Source organism: Orbicella franksi, chromosome 9 (assembly GCF_964199315.1).
Source record: "Orbicella franksi chromosome 9, jaOrbFran1.1, whole genome shotgun sequence".
NCBI lineage: Eukaryota > Metazoa > Cnidaria > Anthozoa > Scleractinia > Merulinidae > Orbicella > Orbicella franksi.
Window position 1 is genome coordinate 17588065 of NC_138153.1, and position 25276 is coordinate 17613340.

Below are 25276 nucleotides of genomic sequence, written 5' to 3' on the forward strand. Positions count from 1 at the left end.
CAAGAACTTCCAGAAGGTGCGGACGCTTTCACTGGTGCACGCTGTAGCCATGGGTATGATTGCCCTGGAGGTGGGTACTGCGCATGCAGAGCTATTCCGTCTCCAGGGTAGGGTGGTGGTGATTCTTGAGGATAGGGGTTCGCTGCATCTCCTAGCGATAGGTTAGTTGGAACTGTAGCATAATACACTGGAGGGGCTTGGTAGGGATTTGTTGCTGGTTGAGACAGCGGTTGAATATGAGGGGAAGGTGGATACTGAATCACTCCTAGTTGTGCGGTATGGGATAATGAAGACATTGGCATTCCAGCATCAACTGCAGTGTTGGGAGTTTTTTTGCGCTTTGCAATCAACACCAAACAGCTTACAAGTACAATAAAGACTACCACACCGACGACGACAGCTACTACCCATGTCTTGGGAGAATAATCTTAAGACAATCGAGAGAAAAAGAAACATTAAATGAGCATAGACCTGACTAAATTACCAGGAAACTTGCAGAGATGTTATTTCCTTCGTTGCTGTTACTTTACCCATTACACAGCCGCTTCGCTTTACATGAGAAACATTGTGGCTCTAGTTCATTAACTATTTTAGGTGGATGTTTCAGGTTTACTAACATAGCAAGATTCACGGGTTTAGATATAATCCACCAAGAACTTCTCCGTTACACGTATTGGTCCACTGCTCATATTGAACGCTTCTTCTGTAATTTTTCCAGGAAAATCCCTAATGAGTCAAGAGTGGTCATATCTTAGTTCAAAGATGTGTACATCATGCTTCGTTCAAATTCCCTGCACCAATAAAGATCTTCGAAAACTTCAATGTTCATGCCACCTGAATGAATAAAAACTGAGGATGTCTCCTGACAGAATGTTTTTAATCAACTGATTTGTTGGAACATGAATGCAGAAATGATTAAAGTTTGGCACAAATAGTACACTTTCTGTAAGACGACCAGAAAAAGTCCATCTAACAGGGGTTCATTCTTATGGGAGGTTGAAAAATGCACTTTGCAAGTAGCTGAGGCCATCATGACTAAATGATGGCTAATACAAGAGACGTCCACCTACCGGAGAGCTGGAGGTCGTCAGTCGTTGTTGGCGTCTGAGCTGTGCTTGGTTTATCCGGTGGCAAAGGTGTAACTTTGCTTGCTTTACCCTCAGCTGTGAATGAGGCAGTAAATCCACCGTAATGTGAATTGTCTCGATCTGCTCTAAATCGCACCTGCATGTAACAACCACTGGAGCGAATGACCTTCGGAATTGTGGAACCACAGAATTTTCCTATAGTCCTACTATAATAGCTCTCTCCATCTAGAATTTCCACATAATCTGCTGTGCATCTCCAGCTGGGTTCCAGTTCAAAACTGTCAAACCTTAGTTTCACAGCCTTTTCTTTTGGTACAGTGATGAGCCAATAACAGCTCAAACCTGGGGGGTACCAATCAGGGCTAAGCGGACTGTGTAGAGTTCCATTATAACCAGTTAATTGCAGATCGCTATTGTATGCATTCCCCGGAAAACACACGTCCTTGTGATCTATGGAGGAATAAAAATTCTACAAATTAAGCTCAGTAGTTCCTGCCAAACCTAGTCTCTTACAGAAAATAAAGGACAATAATGGGCAATATGACACAAGATTTAGCCAATCTGATCTGCAATCTTGATACATGTCTTGTTTCCCTACTTTTGAAAACGGAAAAATATGGAATTCAAGCTTCCTATTTTGCACTATTTTGTTCGGGGGCTGACTATGAGGGTAAAGTGTGTTGCCAAAACAAACAATTCAGTGAATCTGCTGGCCAGGAATCCAACTAGTTTAAGGCCACTCGATCCTAACCCCAGCACAATAACTATCATGCTATCACTCCTCTCAAATCAAGGCTAATAATGCAAATGTAAAGCAAGCGCAAGAACGTGTGAACCAACGAAAGTACAAGAAATCCTCATCACAATCTAGTTATATGGTCTTTTAACAGCGTTCAAATCAGCAATCTTAATCGTAAGTCTACTTGCAAAACAAATTCACCGCTCAATCAAAGTTTTCATTTTCACTTGAAATGAAAATTGAAAGGACAGTTGGCGAAGGACTGATCAACCTGAAATTATACCATGTGCGCAGGACTTTGCTGAAAACTAAATGTTTTCTTGCGCAAATTAAAGACGTGGAGGTGCTTCATTGAATAGCACTTGATGCTTCTGCCGATGAACCCTGCGGTATTCATTTCTGCTGATGCTGGGTGAAGATGGACTTTGCGGTCGAGTTTGTTTATGCTGATGAAATTTGTGATTGCCAAACACATGTCGGCTGAAACTGCTCGAAAGTGGAACGTCGGTAAGTCTTTTCTATCTTTGAAAACTTCAGGCCAAATTCCACAGCCTTCTTTGTACCTTGTGGTACAGCATCTTCTTGTATTCCGATTCAGAAACACTGGCGAAAAGCGAGTTTACGCCCGCCATTTTGTTTTTGCTTGGTTTACGCATTATTCACTCGGCAGGAGGTGGGAAATGGTCATTAGTCAGGGTTAGGGAACCAATCAGATTGCTTGAAATACATGGAGATCACTGAGTGTGTATATAATAAACCAAATTATTCCTTAATTTTCGCGTAAAACGGCATTTCAGGTTTAAGTGCTACTCAGGAAATTTTTATCATTTAATTTAGCTCTAGAGCTGTGAATTTAACGCTTCAATAAGATATCTATTCATTAGCCCTAAGGATAACATCCCATCACGCAGCAGTGTATACATGTTGACCAATAGAAAAAAAAACTTAAACAAAATATGAACTCACTACTGCTTTGTCCAAATGTAGCTTTTGCCACCCAGGAAAGCAATATCAGGCCTGTAACAAAACAAATTAGTCACGAGGTGAACAAGTATACAATCATATAATGACAACTTTACGGTCACTTTGCTGATGTCAAAAAACGTCATTATTGCGCCTTGTAGGCAACTGTCAGTCATTTTAACGAGTAGCGAACTCTTTTTAGGCTGCGTTCCTTTGGGGTGATCTGGATCAGGATCAGTGATCCAAGATCACTCGGATCATGGTACATCAAAGGAACCGATGAATCCACTCTGGTCACGGATTCATCGGTTCCTTTGATGCACTATGATTCGAGTGATCTTGGATCACTGATCCTGATCCAGATCACCCCAAAAAACTTGGCAACGCAATTCTTGCCATTACTATAAACGCAGTGAACGTTACGCTTTCCAGTGGAGGACTACTAAGGCTTTCAAAGGACGCTTGTCAACCTCCCCCATTTTCGATGCCATCGAAATTATTGATATTGCATGGTGAAGCTAAATCTTTCTATGGCTTTACTATAAGTTGTGTTCCTGACTATTATCGTATGACCCGTGCGGCCCCACGCGCAATTTCCTTGGAAAACGATAAGAAAAAAGGTCCCGTATGAGGGCCGTACTCGTCGAAGTGATAGGGCCGGAAAAACACGTACGGCCCTACTAGTAATGCGTACGGCCCTACTAGAAACTCGATGCGAGTTAATGACAAAACCATTTTGTCGCTGCAAAATTTTGTTCTCTTCAAAATGAGTGATGAAAGTGAGCGAAGTTTACTATCCAGGCGAACTGTCCGATGCAGAACTACCTCAGTCTCCAACTCACTCCGAAAGCACAGAAAGAAAGTCAACAGTCCTCACAACTGAAGAAGTTCACAACTTTCTCATAAGCCAACAACAAGCAAACAGGCGGTCAAGAAAACAACTTTCCCGGATGAATTGTCCGATAGTTAACCTTCGGAATAAGCAAACAGTCTTGAGGCGAAACTTCTTTCAGTGGAAGGCATCAAAGAACTCATCGTGGGTCAAAAGCAAGAAACCAGGCAAGTCGCGAAGAGAACAAAGTACGATATAAATTTTTTCTCCGAGTTTCCAGAGTTGGGAGAAGAGAAATCACTAACATACCTTGTGTACAGTAGGATAAATTGCTCTGCAGTTTCTACATCAGTGTTGTTTGAAGAGAAAAAACTGAGTACGAACACAAGTTCATTACCGTACAGTTCATCCAAAAATAAAACTCGCTTGAATTTCCACTACACAGCAAAGCCAGCAAAGTCAGCAAACCCAGGTACTGTTTGCGGGAGCCAACATCGGTGTCATTAATATTCAGTTGGTAGTTCTCCCTTGTTCAAGAGAATCAAAGAGGTCGACAAATAGCATGAAACGACGCCGACATTTTCTTGGGTCTTCAGACGAAGAAAATTTGTCAACAATTTCAGTGAAGCGTGAAGCAAACTTTTGTCACTCGCTAAGTTTTTGATGGTTTTGACATATTTTTGACAGCTTTATGTCAACTTTCTGTTGGCTTTTTAGCATGAATTGTAATTGTAGACATTGAAAAACAAATATGAGAAAGTGAGTCGTGTTTTTCGATGAATTGTGAGTTTCTTGTGCGACGCGAAGAAATAAATAGCACTGAGTTTTTATAGTAGAATCTTTTCTGTAGTTTTTCGGCGCACGGCCGTCTGATGTTATGTACTCGCGTCCTATTTAGGTTCAACCGTTAAGTGGTCATATGATAAAATGCTTATTGACTGAGTAAGGTCGGGCCGGACGGGAAAATATTTGTCTCTCGGTCAGGACGCACGGACCTCGCTGCGCTCGGTCCGTACGCCCTGACCTCGAGCCAAATATTTTCCCGTCCGGTCCTCCCACTCAGTCAATAAGTACATAGTATGTTTCATTATCTTAAGTAATTTCACAGTGATTTCCTTCGTTTCGGCATGCTCCCAACAAAATGTAATAGCCAAACTCTCCCATGTAAACAAAAACCGAAGCTCTGGTGGAAAACACGGGGTCTAAGAGAAAAACCCGGGGGAACCATTTTTTCGTCAAAATATGAATTTTCCTCGCTAAAATGAGAAGTCGAAATTTTGTTATTTTAAATTTTAAGGAAAACGACCAATTTTTTAAGTTTACTAGACATGTTTCGACAGAACTTCTGTCATCTTCAGTTGAATGATTATAAAGCAGGTTGAATAATAAGTGGACGAAAATGCTAATTAAGACAAATAGTAACAAAAGAACGTGAAAAGGTGTAAATTAAAAGGATAATTTTAGATTTACACGGTGTAATTGCTGATTGAGGCAAGGTAGTTCTTTTTGAATATGGATAGCCTCCTTTATCTTGAGTTGAAAGCTGGTAGTGGCTTGATCTAGAATATGAAAGCAGTCGTTGAACACAATGAGCGACATCGTTCAACTGAAGATGACAGAAGTTTTGTCGAAACATGTCTTGTAAACTTAAAAAATTGGTCGTTTTCCTTGAACTGCACTGCTCTTAGCCAATCAGAATCGAGTAATGTTTTCATGTGTAATATTATCCAAATGATAGGTTGACAGAGATATGCACCCTTGGTTTACCCACAGGCAGTCCAAGTTCTCTCTATGAACCACACAAGCAACACAATATGGCATCGAATTATAAGGGTTTATATGGGATTTTCTACAAGATATCCTTGGAGGTAGTTAAAAGTGAAAATTCTCAATAAAAATGGTTTACCTTGTTCCATACATGTGTTGTTTGCTCCTGGTGTGGTTATTTTACCGATTGAACTTGATTTAAGCGACTTTTTTGAATTCCGATTTTCCCTTTATAAAGAGAGGACAAGGCGAAACACCTCAGTCGGTACAGCCTGCCGAACGAAGTCAAAAATCCCAGGCTAAAATGTACCCACGGCCACAAATCCACCGCAGAGTTCAAGGGCAAAGGTTGATCTTTCATTTCAATCCTCTAGCCACACAATTGCAGCCCTGCGAGCGACGCCAGGCGGCTCTTCGTGTCCCCAGTGAAACGATAAAACTATGGAAGAGCTCCGTGTCGTTTGATCCGCGACATAACGACCGTTGAAATCGGCTTGGTAACCTCGTCATGTTAGCAAACCAAGACTCGCGGGGGTACTAGACCGCAATTTGTCAAATTTGTCAAATGTAAGATCAACGGCGAAAGCTCCGTAAACTGAGATCATTTTTGAAGTGGAAGTCATGGTAAGTTTTCACGTTTACGCACCTTTGAATTACTTGGTCCTCGCCTCACCAATTTAACTTCATCTCCCCATAATTCGTTCAGAATTCTCCCGAGCAAAAGAGAGTTCAATTTGCTTACGGCAATTTCTTTCTCTTCGTATGCTCTAGACAAAATTTTGCTGGCTTCCATTACAGTTTCCTCACAATATTCGTAATTCCACAATACCCTAAGAGAAGCAAATTTAGTTTATCAGCTCGGGAATATTTTATACAAACAAATCAAAGGTGCATAAACGAGAAAACTTACCACCACTTCCACTTCAAAAATGATTGTATCTCCTCAGTTTCTACGGAGCTTTCGCCGTTGATCTTAAGTTTCTTTGGTTTTGAAGCCATTTTGCAAAAGTGTTCTGTACGATTTTTATTTTGCATTGTAAATTCGACCTGAGAGGATTACAAGAAGTTTAGTTGACAAATTGCGGTCTAGTACCCCCGCGAGTCTTGGTTTGCCAACATGACGAGGTTACCAAGCCGATTTCAACGGTCGTTGGGTCGCGAATCAAACGACACGGAGCTCTTCCATAGTTTTATCGTTTCACTGGGGACACGAAGAGCCGCCTGGCGTCGCTCGCAGGGCTGCAATTGTGTGGCTAGAGGATTGAAATGAAAGATCAACCTTTGCCCTTGAATTCTGCGGTAGATTTATGGCCGTGGGTACATTTTAGCCTGGGATTTTTGACTTCGTTCGGCAGGCTGTACCGACTGAGGTGTTTCGCCTTGTCCTCTCTTTATAGAGGGAAAATCGGAATTCAGAAAAGTCGCTTAAATCAAGTTCAATCGGTAAAATAACCACACCAGGAGCAAACAACACACGTCTGGAATAAGGTCAGCCGTTTTTATTGAGAATTTTCACTTTTAACTACCTCCATGGATATCTTGTAGAAAATCCCATATAAACTCTTATAATTCGATGCTGTGTTGTGTTGCTTGTGTGGTTCATAGAGAGAGCTTGGGCTGCCTGTGGTTTACCGTGAACTTCTTTGATATTGGACATCCATGTTATGATCAATTGACATCTGTCAAAACAAGGTATCCGCTGACCAGTATCATGTGACCATATCGCGGGCTCAAGTTTACAGCTCATCGAAGTCACGCGTTTTTTTCAAGTTGACCGCTGATCAAGTACTGGTTTCTGATTGGATTGCGGGCTCATGTCAGGTTAACTTGTTGAAAACAGGGCAGGATTGTTCGGAAGGCGTTAACGCTAACCCAGGATTGAAAGTTGACCAAATTATAACTTTTTCTTCTATACAAATGTTTTTTGCTGCTTTGTTTTGTGTATATGGTGATTATTAAAACTCAAAACAGAAGGCCAAACAATATACAGAAAACCTCACTGCAAAGTTGAAAACTCAAATCAAAATTCTACCTTTTCCTGGGTTAGCTTACTCGGGCTCTGAACAACCCGGCCCAGGAGCTACGCTTTTAGGCTGGCCTAAATCTATATATTAAAGGTAAAAATTAAAAAAAAAAAAATCCACGCAAGTTACTGCGAAAATAAAATTGACGCCCCAAGCAAAAGAAAACCACTGCACGGCACGTTGACTCTTGAATGGTTTTCTTTCGCACTGAAATGTTTGAGAAATGCGTTTCACGCCGAGATGCTAAATTGATTTTCATCGCAATTTAACCTAACAAAATGTCGACTTCTCATTTTTACTATACCCCCGTGTTTTTCACTTAGACCCCGTGTTTTCCACCAGACCTCGTGTCTTCCACAAGACCCCGTGTTTTCCACCAGACCCCGTGTTTTCCACCAGACCCCGTGTTTTCTACATCCCGGAACCCCGTACCCTGTAACCAGGGACCCCGGCCCCGCGTTTTCCAACTAGCCTCCACAAACCGTTCGCAACTGAAAAATCTAACGAGCGAACAAGCGAAAAGCTAAGATACTAGACAAAGAAAGATGTATTAAAGAACAGATTTATTTCGAACTACTTTATGTTAGTTGCATTTAGTTCACCAGTTAAGTTCTCCAAAAGTGTTTTTCCGATGTTTGGAATATCTCTGACAGTAATAAACAAACTGAATGAATCTAAATTCTTGCGAGATTCGCAGGTTGATTCAGTCCCTTACTTTGATCTTCTCTTGTAAAAAGTTGTTTTATCTTACCCTAGAAAGTGGAGTTGATAGCCCATACAGTATCATTGAGTCTGAACCTCGACCATAGCTCTGTTAGCAAAGATTGTACTGTTTTGAATGTAAATAATTCATTTCCATATGTGTAATCACCGTGGCTCATCACATTTTCATTGTGTACCTTAGACACGGTCCTTTGACAATCGACAAAATCACATTTCAGTTTGCCGTAGTTTGTAGTTTCGAGTGAACGTAGTCCACCTTTTGTCAATGATTCTCTCGACTTTCGAGTGAATTGGAGACCACTGGAGATTCCACTTAATTCATGATTAGATCGAATTTATTTGTCAAAGCCAAACACAACTTCATGACACGTCGTTACTATTACGTTACACATTTATTCAATTCGCGTGACCACGCTCCTTCAGCTTGTTTCTGTAATGATTAGACATACGAAAAGGGTAGAAAAATTGTGAAGAATAAGCTTTTAGCCTGCACTATCGTCGACCAAATGCACCCACAGTTTCGGAGAATATTGGAATCCCGCAATTGGACATTAAAATTATCGAAATACCGACAAACGGAAATTGAAAGTGTTTTGTGACTAATTTTGTGCTTTGCTTTGTGTTTCATTTCTGCTATGTATGTTAGTTTACTATTTCAGTTGCCTTAACTTGAACGCTTGCACCCTTTCATATATGATCAACCCTTTCTTTAGTGCGGTTAATTTAAGGGATTTAGTTATTTTTATGTATTACAGATCCTTCTTGACCGCCTAGTAGATCCCCACCGATTGACTCGCTTGCGAATTTGCGATGCAATCTGTCTAAGTTTCCTTACAATACAAGTCGGAGTTGGGAAAAAAAAAAAGCTTGTTACCAGCTTTGGTCTGCCGTATCAAGAACTTTCCCCTCGCGGTCTTGAAACTGCCCATTCGAGCCATAACGTGGGCCGGAGGGCGGCTAAGAGATCCTGACCTTGGCAAAGCTCGCCTCTCAGGCTTTCCGACGGCAAAGAAGATAGTATGTAGTGAGTTAATTGATTTGTTGAGGTAACAATTTCTTTTCGTTTACAATCCTGTCTACAGTCCCCTCCGGTCCACAGTGATATCATATAATCAGTATAAACATATCGAAAGGTACGGAAGTGCATGGTCGGACCGCACAAAAATCTGGCGTGATGAACTTCCATGGCGTGCAACCATACAATTCCTCGTGACCGTAGAGCAAAGATTGTACTTGGGTGTTTTTGTTGCGATAGAGATCGCTGATCACTGCTCAAATAATTTCCTAACAGCTCTATTTTTGTCAGAGTAATTAAGTGTTGCGTTGCTCGTATCGCAGGGTGTACATTTATGCCGGGCATTTATGCAATTGCAACAGGCCAACGCTTTGCCAAGACACAGCTAAAATGAATATTTATTAAGACCAGAGACCAAGAAACACAGTTAACGTAAAGTATAAATTCAGAAAACTTAAGAAATTAAACGGCTGCGATGAACAGTTTTGACTTTCTTCAATATTTCTACAAAAAGCAACGTTGCTAAACGCCATTATTTACATCCACTTGCAACCTTGCAAAACAATTGTCGTTTGATTTCAGAAATACAGTTACAATTCTGCTTTATGGACAGATACCTACTTAATACGGGAAGTTTATGTTTGTCCCGACGCAATGGTCATATACTTTCTATCAAGTTTGGCCCACTTAATACGGACATTTGTTAACGCGGAAAATTTAACTGACACTTAATCTCTCTGACCCGCCTGATCAGCTCTCTTGATCATACAAAGTGAATCTCGCTTTGCGGAGACTAGCACGGGCTTATCATCGTAGATTCGGCAACTGTAAACTGGAATGCTTGAAAGGAAAGCTTGAAACACGTTAAGGCGTTTTTATGGCAGTAGCATAAAAGCGAGACCATGCCTTTTTTACAAATGTTTTTCCTCGCTGTTTGACCCTTGAAGACCTTAGTGCGAGAAACATTTGACAATTCAGCGTAATTCACTCGGTTTGAACTTGAGTTACAGGTAGACGTGAAACTCGTTCTGTTGCGTTTGTGTGCTTTAGTATTTACATCGATAAAGTTTGTCCGCAACATTTATTTTGAAAGGCCCCTTGATACGCTCACCCGGATAATAAAGACGCTTCTCTGAGTCACATTGATGTCCGTATGAACCTAAACATGTACAGAAGAGTTTACGTCCTCAAATACTCCAGAGAGGCAATTCACACTGGGCAGGCGACCCGACACATCGGCGGGTCACGACAACGACTAGGGCCCCAATTAACTATCTTTAAGCTTAATAGAGTGTAAAAAATATTGCAACTCACCAAAAAAATAGAAGCATGCTTTGTGTTCCATGATCACAAATAAGCGAAAGTATTCTCCTGATTGCTTGTTGATTCACAGCATGGTGAGAGGGACTGGGTACATATCGTCGCTCCAAGAATCACAGTACAGGGGGTCGGGGGGGGGGGGCGCCGACACGGGGGGCCCAAGCAGGACGCCCAAGTTCCTGTTTTTAGTATCACCTGCGCCAAAACGCAACGCCCTTAAAGTTTTTGTGATTTTGCCTGCAAGGTGGGTCTACTGGAGAAGAAGTTCTCATTCAAAACACGACCTTTAAGAGAAATGGTTTTCAATTGTGTCGTTACCAAAATCTTCGTAATTTCGTTTTTTTTTTATTATATATATGATCACGACTCTGTCAATTCCGAGCTCTCCTCCCCCCCCCCCCCAAGGGCATTTGTCGGGCTAATGCCCCTGTCGGAGACTTCGTGTTTCGTGCGTGTTTCTTTGTGGTTTTTATTATAAGTCTAGACATCATGTCAAGAGACAATGGACATTTAGTGACAGACTTTGATCAACCCGTTTTTCTGATTATCACCTAGCAACGACCAATCACATTGTCTAATGAAACAGTATAAAGAGAAACATTTATTTCGTGCATTCAGAGTAGCTATTACACGCCCGTTGTAACAGTGAAAGCTAAGAGAAGAGATTAAAACGTGTGTTAAAACCCAAACGACTTTATTGATTGGGGCCTAGTTAGATTACCGAGTGACTAACCCTAGTGAACGGGGCTAAGTTCGCGAAACGTGGCACCTCCGGCAACGCGACATACCGAGGAAGGATAAGGACAACTTTGTGAGTATTTTTTAGTCCTGATTTTCTGTTCGAACGTCTAAAGAAGAAATGGAAGCGACTGAGAAAGCGCTGGACATCAAGCTCACGCAGCTCAAAATGACTATCGGGAAGACGAACGCCGTCATCGAAGCAGGAAAGGCAGAGTCTATCGAGAGGCAGCTTTCGACTTTAAGGTCCATCACTGCCGAAATAAATCGTATGGGACTGGAAGTGGAAGCGAAGAAGATCGAAGCCAAAGAAGAGATGACCGAAATCGAGACATGGAACGCCGAGATTGACGCGCAGTTAGAGAAGGCAGACCTCGAAGTAGAGAAAGTGCTCAAATGGATCGAAGACCGAAAAAGAGAAGCACAAGCGCTCGTCCAGGAAGAACAGCTTAAGTTCCACAAAACGAAGCTAGAGATGCAGGCAGAAATCCAAACTGCGCCACACCCCCAACAAGCTGCGACGGCCAGCGACATGCAAGCAAAGTTACCGAAGCTTGTTATTACTAAATTTGACGGTAGCTTCATGGACTGGCCACGATTTTGGGGACAATTCTTAGAAACGATCGACAAAACAAGTGTGGCAGCGATAACCAAGTTTTCGTATTTAAGAGAACTCTTGGACACTAAGGCGAAGCGCACAGTCGAAGCACTCCCTTTCACGCCCGAAGGATACAATAGGGCGAAGAGTATCCTGCTGGAGAAGTTCGGGAAGGAGTCTGAGATAGTCAAGGCCTATACGAAGGAAACTTTAGATCTGCCTACACTGCTCAATGGAAATCCGAAGAAAATCTGCGAATTTGGCGAAAAGCTAACGTATTGCGTGCAGGCATTGCAGACAATGAACAAACTCGCGCAAGTCAATGGGATGGTTTCGATGACTCTAGACAAGTTGCCAGCAATTCGCGGAGATCTGGTCCGCAACGACCCGGAATGGGAGAAATGGGACTTCACACAACTGTCCGAGGCTATTCGTCTGTGGATAAGAAGAAATCCGGTGGATACAAGCCAACGCGAACGTGAACAAGAACAGCAAACAGCGAAACGGAACTTACGCCCATCAAGAATTTACCATGCGCGTCGCGACGCCCATTTGAAGCCCCGCTGTTGGCCTTGCGTTTACTGCGGTAAAGATCACAGGGCAGCAGAATGTACAAAAATAACAAGTGTCGCTGATCGCAGACAAATTCTCCTTAACAAGCGTCTATGCTTTAACTGCACCACAGGAAACCATCGCGCCATCTATTGTAAAAGCAGTTCTGCCTGTCAACACTGCCACAAGCGTCACCACACGTCCATTTGTAATATGCCCGCCCAGGAATCTATTAACCAGCCAACGCCTGCGAGAGGAGTCGCCTTGACTACAAACCAAATTGGAGAAGGTTTATTCCCTGTCATCGTGATAGAAGTCAATGGCATTAAGTGTCGAGCGCTCATCGATTCTGGAGCCGGGAGCTCATACGTTTCCGCAAAACTGACCGAACTACTTCGCATAAAGCCCACTGATGTCCAGACAAAAACAATCGATATGCTAATGTCCTCAAAAGCTGCCAGACTCGAAACTTACGGTCTAGAATTACAATCTGTCGACCATCAATTTTCGCTGTCAGTCAAAGCAACCAAAGTAAACAAGACAGAACTGTTGTCCATTGACAACCCTAATTATCGCACGCTAATTGAGAAGTACTCACATCTGAAAGGCGTAAATGTCAACGACAATGATACGAAAGCGTCTCTTCCGGTCCACGTGATACTTGGCAGCGGAGAATACGCCAGGATTAAAACGGAAACCAGGCCCAGAATAGGACAAGACAACGACCCGATCGCAGAACTGACTAAGTTTGGATGGTTCCTAATGTCCCCAGGGAAAGAATTCGACAAAAACATTATGCTTTTCACCCAGACAAGTCAAAGTAACTACGAAGATCTGTGCAGATTAGACGTCTTGGGATTGCGTGACATGGCAGACCATGATCAGTCAATGGTGTTTGACGAGTTTAAGGAACGATTGATACGCTCGCCAGAGGGCTGGTATGATACCACTCTCCCATGGAAAGCTAACCACCCAGAACTGCCGTCGAACAAGGAAGGTAGCTTGAAACGACTAAAGAACCTAAGCAGAAAACTTCAGCGAGAGGGACTAACGGAGCAGTACGACGCGATAATCCAAGAACAACTGTCAGAAGATATTATCGAGAACGCCCCCCCTGTGTCACAGCCGCTGAAAGAATTCTACATCCCGCACAAGAGCGTGATACGCAAGTCCGCCGAAACTACAAAAATGCGCATCGTCTATGACGCCTCAGCCCGAGCGACACCTGATGCACCATCACTAAATGATTGCCTGTACCCAGGACCAGCACTACAGAACAAACTATGGGACGTACTTATTCAGCAGAGAGCCTACCCAGTAGTCTTAGCGGGGGATATTAAGAAAGCCTTCTTACAAATCCGAATTCACGAGAGTGAACGAGATGCCCTTCGTTTCCACTGGCAAACTGATCTGAATTCAGATGTACAGACATATCGGTTCACGAGAGTTCTGTTTGGTCTCGCGCCATCACCATTTCTATTAGGCGGGGTTCTTGAATGCCAACTTGATACTTGTGCTGAAAAGTACCCGGAAGAAGCGGAGCGACTACGCCGAAGTTTCTATGTAGACGACCTGTTGACAGGCGGTCAAGACGTGCAGCAAGCACAAACACGAAAGAAGATAGCGCAAGAGATTATGAGTGACGCTACATTTGAGTTGCACAAATGGCACTCAAATCATCCACAGCTAGAAGATAACCCCCAGTCTGCATTGAGAGAAGACAGCGCCCAACCTGCATCAAGCGAAGATCAGACCTATGCCAAACAACAATTACTAGTCAAGACAAGTGAGTCCAAACTATTGGGCGTAAAGTGGGACAAGTTCCAAGACACCATCGCCGTGCAGTTCCCAAGTACAAGTGGCGCACCGACAAAACGTGAAGTCTTAGCCAAACTAGCGAAAGTCTACGACCCCCTCGGTCTGGCATCCCCTACTACACTACAAGGGAAGCAAATATATCGAGAAGTGTGCGACTGCAAAGTACCATGGGACAAAAACATCCCAGAAAATCTTCGAACACGCTGGCAGAAATGGGAGCAATCACTTCCGGCGGAAGTAACCACAAGAAGACCCTTAGCACCTTACCAGCAACCAGTTATCTCGGTTGAGTTGCATGCGTTTGGAGATGCGTCAGCGTACGGGGTCGGAGCGGCGGTTTATTCAGTCGTACGCCAAGAAGACGGAATCACTCAAACCCTGGTTGCAGCAAAAGCAAGATTAGCCAAGAGAGAACTTACCATCCCAAGGTTAGAGTTAGTCAGCGCGCACATGGCTACCAATTTAGTTGTCAACGTCCAAAACGCACTGAAGGATCTACCTGAGCCGACGGTTTACGCTTGGCTGGACAGCACCGTCGCCCTTCACTGGATTATAGGAAATGGCCAGTACCGACAGTTCGTCGCCAACCGCGTGCAGAAAATTAGACAACATCCACAGATCCAGTGGAGGTACGTACCCACTGTTGAAAACCCAGCAGACCTAGCGAGTCGAGGAGGCCAGGTGACTAACGCAGAGCTCTGGTGGAATGGCCCAACGTGGCTGCGGGATCCTAACGGTTGGCCAGAGAATCCAGTTACAGTGAAAACCCAAGCTTCCGAAGAAGAGGCGAAAGTTACTAGAGAAGTACTCAGCATGGCAAACGGAAAACCTAAACAAGAACGAAATGTATTCGACGAACTCCTCGAGCGCTATGATCTACGTCGAACTCTGCGCATCCAAACCTGGGTGCGCCGCTTCACCACCAATAGAGCGCGCAAGGGACCGCTAACTAGCGAAGACATACAAGAAACAAAGAATTGGTGGATAAGAAGAGTCCAGTCCCAAGAAGCGCAGAAGTCTCACTTTGAACAAACGAGACGTGAACTCAACCTCATTCCAAATGCCGACAAAGTGCTTGAATGCCATGGCAGAATCCAGGGACAGTACCCAGTTTATCTACCAGCTGACAGCCTATTCACCAGAAAGCTTGTACAGCGGATTCACGCAGAGACCTTACATGGAGGTGTGTCCCTCACGATGGCAGCGATTCGTGAAGAATACTGGATCCCGACCCTAAGACAGCTAGTAAAGGCTGTACGGTCTGCGTGCTGGGGCTGTAAACGTTTCAGAGTCTCACCCGTAACAGTTCCACCCCCTGGACCGCTACCCACAGACCGTACCGTAACCCATGGCGGAGCAGCCTTTGAGGTCATTGGGACCGATTTCGCAGGACCAATATTGTACAAACTGACCCACAAACGCGAGGGAAAAGCATACTTGGTGATATTCTCGTGCAGCCTATCGAGAGCAGTACACCTAGAACTAGTTCCCAACTTAGCGACTAGTACGTTTATTCCGTGCCTCAAACGCCTGATAGCTAGACGAGGACGTCCAACTGTCATTTACTCTGACAATGGTAGCACGTTTGTCAAGGCAGCCAAGTGGTTACAGCAGGTTAGAAGGGACGAGCAATTACAAGGTTTCCTCGAGTCCCATGACGTAAGGTGGAAATTCAATCTGAGCCGCGTCCCTTGGTGGGGTGGCCAATTTGAACGCCTAATTGGAGTAGTAAAGAAAACAATGCACAAGGTCATCGGGAAAGCCACCCTTTCCTGGAATGAATTGACCGAAGTACTCCTAGACGTGGAAACGCAGGTTAATCGTCGTCCACTCGGTTACGTTGAAGACGACGTAGAATTACCCATCCTGACACCAGCCAGCTTTATGTTCCAGCGAACCAATCAGCTTCCCGAACTGCAGACCTGGAGAATCGAGGATACAAATTTGCGAAAACGAGCCAGATTTTTGCAGACTTGCAAAGATCAAATGTGGAATAGATGGCAACGTGAATATCTGACAGCCTTGAGAGAGCGTCACAACTTTGTCCACAAGACAGCTAACTACAAAGTCAGAGTTGGAGACATAGTGTTAGTACGATCTGATAACAAGAATCGAGGGAAGTGGCCACTCGCTTTCGTCCAGCAGATCTATCCAGGACGTGACGGCCATACTCGTGGAGTTCAGCTGAAAACCAGCAAAGGAGTGATAGAGCGTCCTGTTCAACACCTCTACCCCCTAGAGTTGCAGTGTGAACTTCCAGTAGGAGCTAGACAGCAATTGAACCCTGACGCGAAAACATTCAGACCAACAAGAGCCGCTGCGGCCGCGGCAACTGCAAGAATCAAAGAGATTACCACTAATGAAGAAATCGAACAATGATGAACTTAAATCGAGTGATCGTTGTAGAACGTTTCATTTAGCTTGAAATCGCCTAGTAGTTTTGTTTCAGTCTCCAAAGTAAATGCACCCTCGCATGTAATGCTGCATTGGGGGAGTGTGTCGGAGACTTCGTGTTTCGTGCGTGTTTCTTTGTGGTTTTTATTATAAGTCTAGACATCATGTCAAGAGACAATGGACATTTAGTGACAGACTTTGATCAACCCGTTTTTCTGATTATCACCTAGCAACGACCAATCACATTGTCTAATGAAACAGTATAAAGAGAAACATTTATTTCGTGCATTCAGAGTAGCTATTACACGCCCGTTGTAACAGTGAAAGCTAAGAGAAGAGATTAAAACGTGTGTTAAAGCCCAAACGACTTTATTGATTGGGGCCTAGTTAGATTACCGAGTGACTAACCCTAGTGAACGGGGCTAAGTTCGCGAAACCCCACGGTGGGGGTAGAATATTCAGTGCAAATCCCAACGTGGGGTTTTGGCAAGACTGCAAATGCCCGACCCAAGGACAAGTCCAAACTTCTATTTTTCTCACTGACGACGAATGCAACTCCAGAAATTAAGTAACAAAATTTCACAAATGACGCAGCAATTGCATGGCATCGTATTTCGTTGGGGCTTTATGTCTATGTTAGACTTACAGTGACAGGACAGCTCTGCAACCGGCAAATACATTCGGAGTATATGGTCGCAATCAAAAATTCTTATTATACAATGATAGCAGCCACAAGTGCTTTCAAATTGAACGTCTTGCCCTGTAAAGCTGCCAAGGGTTCTTTCCGCCACCCTTGGTTTTTATTCCACATTTTTGCACGAGTGGGGGTGAGAGTGTAGCTCAGGTTGGCTAGAGAACTGCACAACTCTAAATTGAGTAATCGACTCAGTCTCTTGTACGTTTTGTATCGAAGACGCCTGTTACTCAAACTGTCAAATTCCCGACAAGTGCGCCCGGGGATGGAGGGCTTGGAATTGACAGAGCCATCACTGTGCCTTCACACACCATTATAGTACATGGTCTTTGACGTCATATAATTATATTTAACTGGCGACAGAAACAGTGCATCATTTTCCCGATGCTATGGCCGGTCAGTGTAAAACGCAGACTGCAGACCGGGGCTAAAATGCAGACTGAGGGTAAAATGCAGACTGCAGACTACAGACCAGGGGTAAAATGCAGACTGAGGGTAAAATAAAATATTAACAATAAAAAAAAAACATGAGGATCAAATCTGGATCAAATGAAGACTTTGAAGTGTTCGTACGTGTACCCGTAATTTTTTTTCCCCAAAATCCCGAAAACTCAAACCAAAAGGCGTTTCCTAGCCTTAGTCAAACATTATATTATCAACCTCGAGTTCTTGAACTCACCCAGTTTCCCACAAGGGTCCGAACTAATCGTAATTCTATGCATCTTACCTTTGTTTACGTGTCGGCCATTTTGAATTTTGTTTACGTGATTAGGTCTGGGACCGACCAACTCTTGCAGCGCATTTCCTTCATCCTGTTTTCATCGACAAAGTCTTAATAACCTTCAAACAACCGCGTGTCTTAGCTGCTTCAAATGTCCTTGGAATTGTTCGGAACACAAGGCAAGCAAAACATGACAGCACAACAACAGGGCAAGCTAAACTTGTAGGTATCGAGCCTAGTTTGTGAATTACATTCAATCTTTTTACACGACTTTGATATATCAAAACGTTTGTGAATTGGTATTCGCTGAAAGGTGACAGTCGGCTATCCAAACACGAGAATTTATAACATTTCGGCCTTCTCAAATAATCGTTAGTATGACTATTTTGATAGAAGAGATGCCAAAACACGACGTGTACAGAATTCAACTTCATTTTGTACGAACACTCTTTATTTTATCCTTATGACTCGTTTTTTATTATTAATATTTTATTTTACCCTCAGTCTGCATTTTACCCCCGGTCTGCAGTCTGCAGTCTGCACTCTGCAGTCTGTGTTTTACACTGACCGTGCTATGGCTGGTTTGCAGTGTCACGCCATCAGAAATAAAAATCATAACCATTCAATGAATTAAGTCAAGAAGCTGGGATATGAAAGATGATTGATATTTAAACAACCTCGCCAAGATTTAGGTCTGTGCGGTTTTTTATTCTCCCGTTATTCGGAGAACTGTTTCACTCAAATTTATAGAGCTTTGTATGGAGTCGCCATGTTTGCGCCCCTCGGAGGGACACAAACATGGCGGCCGTAAAGTAACAGAAACATCTGTCATCGAGTTTTGCCATTGAAACGAAAAGTTATTACTCTAGAGCTCCGATACATTGAAATTAACACTTCTTATAGAGCAACAACTGTTTAGTTAGCAGAAACTTGAGCAATAACTCATCTTTTTTACCTACTCGAAAACCTTATCGGGCCGCCTTTTTAATATCACGCAACGCATAAACTTGGAAATTCAAACGTGCCCTACTTCAAAATGAAGAACCCTGTCGAGCTTAAACGCTGCAAAACGTCAAGTCATTAGAGGGCCTTACGTCTGATGAAACTAAAACTTCAGAAGGAATGGTAATTTTTTATTTTGGAAAATGATGACGTCACATGAAATGCGGCAATACGATGCTATTCCGATGCTATATTATTATTATCATCATCATCATCATCACCATCATCGTCATCGTCATTATTATTATCATTATTAATTTTGTCTGCTTCATGTCAGTGATGACATTGTTTTCCTTGGTGAGAAGTTTATTGTGCCTTCGATCGGGATCAGGTATTTCGTTTAGTGTGGGCTTCTCAAGCTCGCTCTCAGTAACAAAGATTTCGTTGTGCCAGCCAGGGAAATCGTAACATTAAGGTTGGTTATTATATGGCAAGCTCCGCGAGCGGGCAAGATGAATCAAATCCGGCGCTGTGATTGGCTACCCGAGCGGGCAAGATGGAGCTATCTTGCCCGCTCGGGACTACCCGCCGTGTCCCGCAAGAAAAATTTTCCCGAAAGCCATATAATAAGTCCTTTATTGACCAAGCTTGTTCGGTCAAGATGGCTGGATATTGGCCTCGTTCTTTTTATGCGAGTTTATGGACCTCGACTCCGTCTCGGTCCATAAACTCGCAAAAAAAGAACTTGGCCAATATCCAGCCATCTTAACCTCACACTTGGCCAATAACTCATATTTACAGTGTCTTACTTTGAATGGTAGCTAATAGTTCAAAAGTCTCCCACCCACCTGTTGGTGGCTTCAGGTCTTTTATAAAAAGCATCTCATAAATTAAGCAGTCAAATTTGCTCTGGAACCTTTCGTAAAATCTTCGAAAAGGCCCATATGGGTTATGAAATCTCTAACCTTTTAACCTCTTCTGATCCAAATGTATCAAGTCCACACAGAACTGTGTTATCTGTATCGTATCTGTATATACACAGTCTACCTTCTGGCAACGGACACATGGTTGCGATACCAAGATGTCTGCTTACAGGAGATTCTATCTGAGTCTGAATCTGAATTTAAATCTATACCAATATGTATATTTGTTTTCTACTTGGTGATGCTCTAACAACCTTAGTATTTTTAATATGCAGTCAAATCAAACTGGTTACTACATACAGCTGCTTCTCAAAGAAGCTATGAAAACGTTAGTCTACGAAGAATGGAGACAGTTTCCATCTCCTGATTCACAGTCCGCGATACTGTAAGCTTAAGGACGTCCAGAGGATGCAAACGTTTTCACTGATGCACGCTGTAACCATGGATATTACTGCTCTGGGGGGGATACTGCGACACTGTCCCTTATCCAAGATAAGGCGGTGGTGGCTCTGATGGATAGGGGTTCGCTAGATATGGTGGTGGTGGTTCTGATAGATGCGGGTTCCCTGATACTGGTAACGATTGGTCAGGTCCATCTGGAGCATAAACCACTGGAGGGGGTGTGAGAGTATCTGCTGCTGGTTGAAACAATGATTGATTGGGAGGTAGAGGGGGAAGTTGGACCCTCGTTGGTTGTGCGGCATGGGATGCTGAAGGCATTTGCATTCCAAAACCCGCTGCTCTGCTCGGAGTCTTTTTGCGTATTGCAATGAGCACTAAACAGCATACAAGTCGAATTAAGACTGTCACAGCGATAGCAACGCCTACTACCCATCGCAAAGAACCTAGAGTTTGATAAGAGCAAACAACTTAATGAGCATAGACCTGACTAATATGTATTAATACAGAGATGTGTGCATCGAATACTCTGTTCACCTCCCCTGCACCAATGAAAATCTTCCAAAATTGTATCCGTGAGCACACTATGAATAAAAGATTAAAATGTCACGCTAAAAGAACATTTTTAATGAAGAGACTTCTTGGAAAATGATTGCGAAAAATTATACATAATGACTAATAATAGTTCTCACTGAATCTGCCCCCCTTTTTTTGCTGATTGAAAGCAATACATTAAACATCATGGTATGAACTAAAACTTTTATTTCTGTTATTTCTTTATTTTTTTGTAAACTATATCCCCGATGTTCCTATAACATAGGCAATTTATCATGCATAAGATCCGAACAATCGACTAAGTAAACGAACCCAACATAACATATGCTATTTAACTTATTCCAAACGGTTTTAAACACCGAATTTAACACATGCATCGTTTTCTTCACTTTATATATATCTCGCCCAGTATTTACAGCAGGGCAGTTTACCCTAGCTATCTCATTTGAAAGGGCACAAAAAGTACTTTCCAGAAAAAAAATAGGTTGCCTTCATGAAAACTTGATCGAGCTAAGCTTATATTACTTTTACAAAAAATTCAATCAGTAGAATTAACTTAGCAAAAAAGTTTTAAAGAGGGTCTAAATGGGGGGTCCACAAGGCGGTTGTCGGTTAAAATTTCATTACTTTGTCGGTTGCCGGTTAAAATTTTTGACCTTTGTCGGTTGTCGGTAAATCTCAGTTATTTTTTTTGTCGCTAGTCGGTAATTTTTTCCTCGTTTTGTCGGTAGTCAGTAATATTTTTCGCCTTTTGTCGCTAATCGGTTAACCCCATCCAGGCCCTCTTTAAAAAATTGAGAGAAACAAAAAAAAATTGGCAAACCACTCTGCTATTCGTATTTGATGCAGAAAGAAACCATTTGCCTTGATATAGGAGAAAACGTAACCCGAAAACAAAACAGATATCGAGAAAATCTGGAATTTAGTAGCTACGACTTTTCTTCGAGACTGAAGCATCGCGTTACAGTCACCATGGTAACCTCCATATATGCAAATTAGAGTCAAGTTACGCGTCCCAACGAATCGAAACGCACCAAAACGAGGCTTTTATCTAAAGCTCTACCCGTCCTTAAATGACTCAATACACATAATTCAATAAAAAAGCGGTATTCTAAACGTAATACTGGTGATCCGAAGAGTATTTATTAGTCGTATTTGAACACGTGTTCATATCTCGAACACGTGCGAGACCACACGTACGATCGTTTAGCTACAATTCGCCCTTCGAATTTCCAGATGATTCGGAAATTACTTTCTCAAATACTCACGATACCTTCTGAATTGTTTTCCTCACCCAAAACCCTCTTCAGGATCTTTAAAATCGTTTTAAATTCGTTCCGCTAATCCGAAGCTGTGGCCAAGACTGTACTAAGCGTCGACTTACAAGAGATGTCCGCTTACCTGAGTATTTGTTATCCGTTGCAATTGGTGTAGGCGTTTGAACTAAATTTGGTTTATTCTCTGCTGTGAATGTCGCCTTAAGTCTACCGTTATATTTGCGAGGTCCGTACTTATCAGCTCTGAAACGCACCCACATGTAGCGGCCACTGGAGCGAATGTCATCTGGTTTCCTGTCACCACAAAATTGTCGTTTACTCTTACTATTACTGGAGTTTCCATCCAGAATCTCCACATAATCTCCACAGTATATCATTGGCTCCAGTTGAAATCTGTCAAATCTGAGTTTCACAATCATCCCTTCTGGTACAGTGATGAGCCAATCACAGCTCGAGCCTGGGGGTTAATAGTTGGGGTCCTGTGGACTTTGTAGAGTTCCATATGAGCCACTTAAAATCAGGTTGTTATTGTAGATGTTCCCCGTGAAACACGCCTCCTTAGAAAAGAAACTTATGGAGAAATGAACAAATTTTACAAATTTGGCTTATTAATTCTTCGGGAATAACTAACCGTTGAGCTAATTACGTACCTCTCACACTCAATTTTATAATAGAAAGGAAACACCAATTCAAGAATTTGTGAATCAACAATAACGTAATGCAATCACTGAGTCTCATACTGTCTTGAAAAATAAGTCTTGATCTTGTTAGTAATACTTACGGAGGTCGGTGTGTACAGCTTCAAAACGGGCTTTGAAACCCTTTAACCTTCACCAACTGTCCACCACTGCAGACCAAAACTCCACCCACATGTACCTTCCGGTGGAGTAAACATCAGAAGGAGTGGACACGTATCCACAATGAATAGCAAGTTCTTTACTTGCTGAAATCTGTCCATCGAGTATCTGCACATAGTTTTTCTCACGCTTACTTGCTATACAGCCGTAAGGAACTGCGTCAAGATCAAAGTCTTCACATTTCAGTTTCACTATTTTCCCGGCAGGCACAGAGATTACCCAGATGCACTTGGTATAACTTGGGTAAGGATTAGGGTAATCAGGCGTAAAAAATGTACCAGAAGAACCATTCAGCCAATGGAGCTTGTTACTCCCATCTAATGGACGACATATCCCAGAAGCTTCCTCTAAAGGAAATAGGAACAACATTAATTACCACTGTTAAAGAGAGCGATGGTTAATCTTTACTTCACTGTAAATAACCTGCCTTGATTTCTGCTTGCCACAACTGTTGTACAAGAGTGTAAAAAGTCTACCAGTGTTCGTGATGTACGATCATCCGACTAAATTGGATCAAAGATTTTCTTTGTAGCTCTATGCTCAAGACAAACTGAATAGCCTACCGAGTCTTAGAATGTTTCTTATAAGACTTTGTAAAATAGTACCTACTGTCATAGATACACAATGCAGGTAGAGGTCTGTGTACTGGGAGAGGTAGCTTTAAAATCTATCACATTCCTTCGATCAGTTATCTAAAAGAGGTTACAAAAGAATCCTTTGAAGGAAAATATACGATACTAAGGAGGTAGTTAGTTAGACTATGAGCTGTCTCTCTTTTGCTCGAAAATCCGTAGGAGGAGTGCAACGAACGCAAAACAAGTGAGCGGTCATGAGCGAGCGAGCGTGTCATGCGAGAACGTGTTTTCGTGAAAATCCAATCACCAATTTCAAGAATTCGATACAAGCTCTCTTAGAAGTGGGGGCAAACTCCAGTAAAATTGGCGGGTTGTCACTGCATTGCTGATATGTTAGAACACAATACAGGCCTTTTTTATCTTAGAAATAGAAAACATGTTCCGTGCCTTCGAGTTAAAGATTTTAAAAAAACGTGAAGCTTGAGAGAACGTGTGTTTCTACAGCTTTTTCGAAAACAATGTATCCCTATACACGGTTGGAGGTGCAGTGGCCTATTTGTAGTTGTTTTAAAATAAGCTAGTCGAGGTTATCACTTACTACTTGAAATAGAGCGTGCTTTTTCATGCAGTAATTAGTAGAAGTAAAACCCCCAAACTGGGGGTCAAACTATTTTTTAACATCCTCGAAAGGACAAGAAGAACATTTCCACTTATCACAATCTTAATCTCAAGCGAGTTTGTGGTACACTCCATAGGAAAAATATTCTTGAAAAACTGCATCAAAATGAGATTTGTAAACAATTAAATATTGGTGATTTTTTCTTGTAAGGCATAATTGCCAAGTACGTGACTGTGATGAGCACCTGATGCTGGTGATGATTGCGTACCACTCTAGTGTACCCACATCCACACAGTACCCTCCGTTTTATTTTTGGTTTGGCTATGAGGTACGATCGCGAGTTGATGTTGTTTGGAGAACAACCAAACCACCAGCCGGAAGTATCAGAGTATGCAATGACACTTCTCTGTGATGTAAAATGCGTTTTTAAGAACTTATTTATTGTTATTATTATTATTATTATTATTATTATTATTATTATTATTATCGTCCTCACGTAATGTTTGCTTAGAGTCCTTAGGGCCGAGACCAAACCATGGTCCTAGGGCACTAGAGGACAGCCAGTTTTTAGCTTGATAGCACCCTCCTCAAAATGTGTGCTGTACCTAGCAAGGTATTATTATTATTATTATTATTATTATTATTATTATTATTATTATTATTACTAAACATTATAAAAAAATTACTATTATTATTATCATTATTATCATCATCATCATTATTGTTGTTATCATTAATCGAGGTTGGCAATCGAGTATTCCTTCATGACCCCACAATCAAGAAGGAGCAGACCAAGAAGCTCCGCTCACCATGGCACAATCCTAACATTGTCATGACTAGGATTGGCACTGTGACTTAGTGTATCCATGCAGAAGATAACCCTAGGAAGAGGAAAGCGGTACTCTTCAACCGCCTGAAACTCTGTGGTGTAACTTACCCGGTGGATCAGCTGTGCGGACCTAATCAGACTGCTAGCTCTGAGTCTAACACTCATGTATAGGCCGCATGCTCTACCACCGTATGTTCCAGGTGAAATTAATCTCATGTACATGGACAAAGCAGCAGCCAATGTAGAAATCGTTGTCCCTGAACGTCCTGACCATTTCCAGGAACGTGCCGCGGTAGATGACCAGCCAGTACATG

General features: G+C 42.5%; 1 protein-coding gene and 1 long non-coding RNA gene across 2 annotated transcripts in view; one reads left to right on the plus strand and one right to left on the minus strand.

The window, feature by feature from the left end:
- The window catches only part of LOC145497829 (uncharacterized), a 2933-nt gene extending 863 nt beyond the window's left edge, over positions 1-2070 (minus strand). The window contains exons 1-2 of the long non-coding RNA XR_014050729.1: positions 1071-2070; positions 1-726 (exon numbers count right to left, since the gene is read on the minus strand). The exon at positions 1-726 is cut by the window's left edge and continues 863 nt beyond it. This is a non-coding gene — a long non-coding RNA (uncharacterized LOC145497829). The remainder of the gene's footprint in view (positions 727-1070) is intronic.
- An 8832-nt stretch (positions 2071-10902) lies between these two features.
- On the plus strand, positions 10903-16998 carry LOC145497727 (uncharacterized). The gene has a single exon (XM_081477562.1). The coding sequence runs from the start codon at positions 11331-11333 to the stop codon at positions 16554-16556; it is 5226 nt and encodes a 1741-aa protein (XP_081333688.1). The 5' UTR covers positions 10903-11330; the 3' UTR covers positions 16557-16998.
- Positions 16999-25276: the final 8278 nt, after the last annotated feature.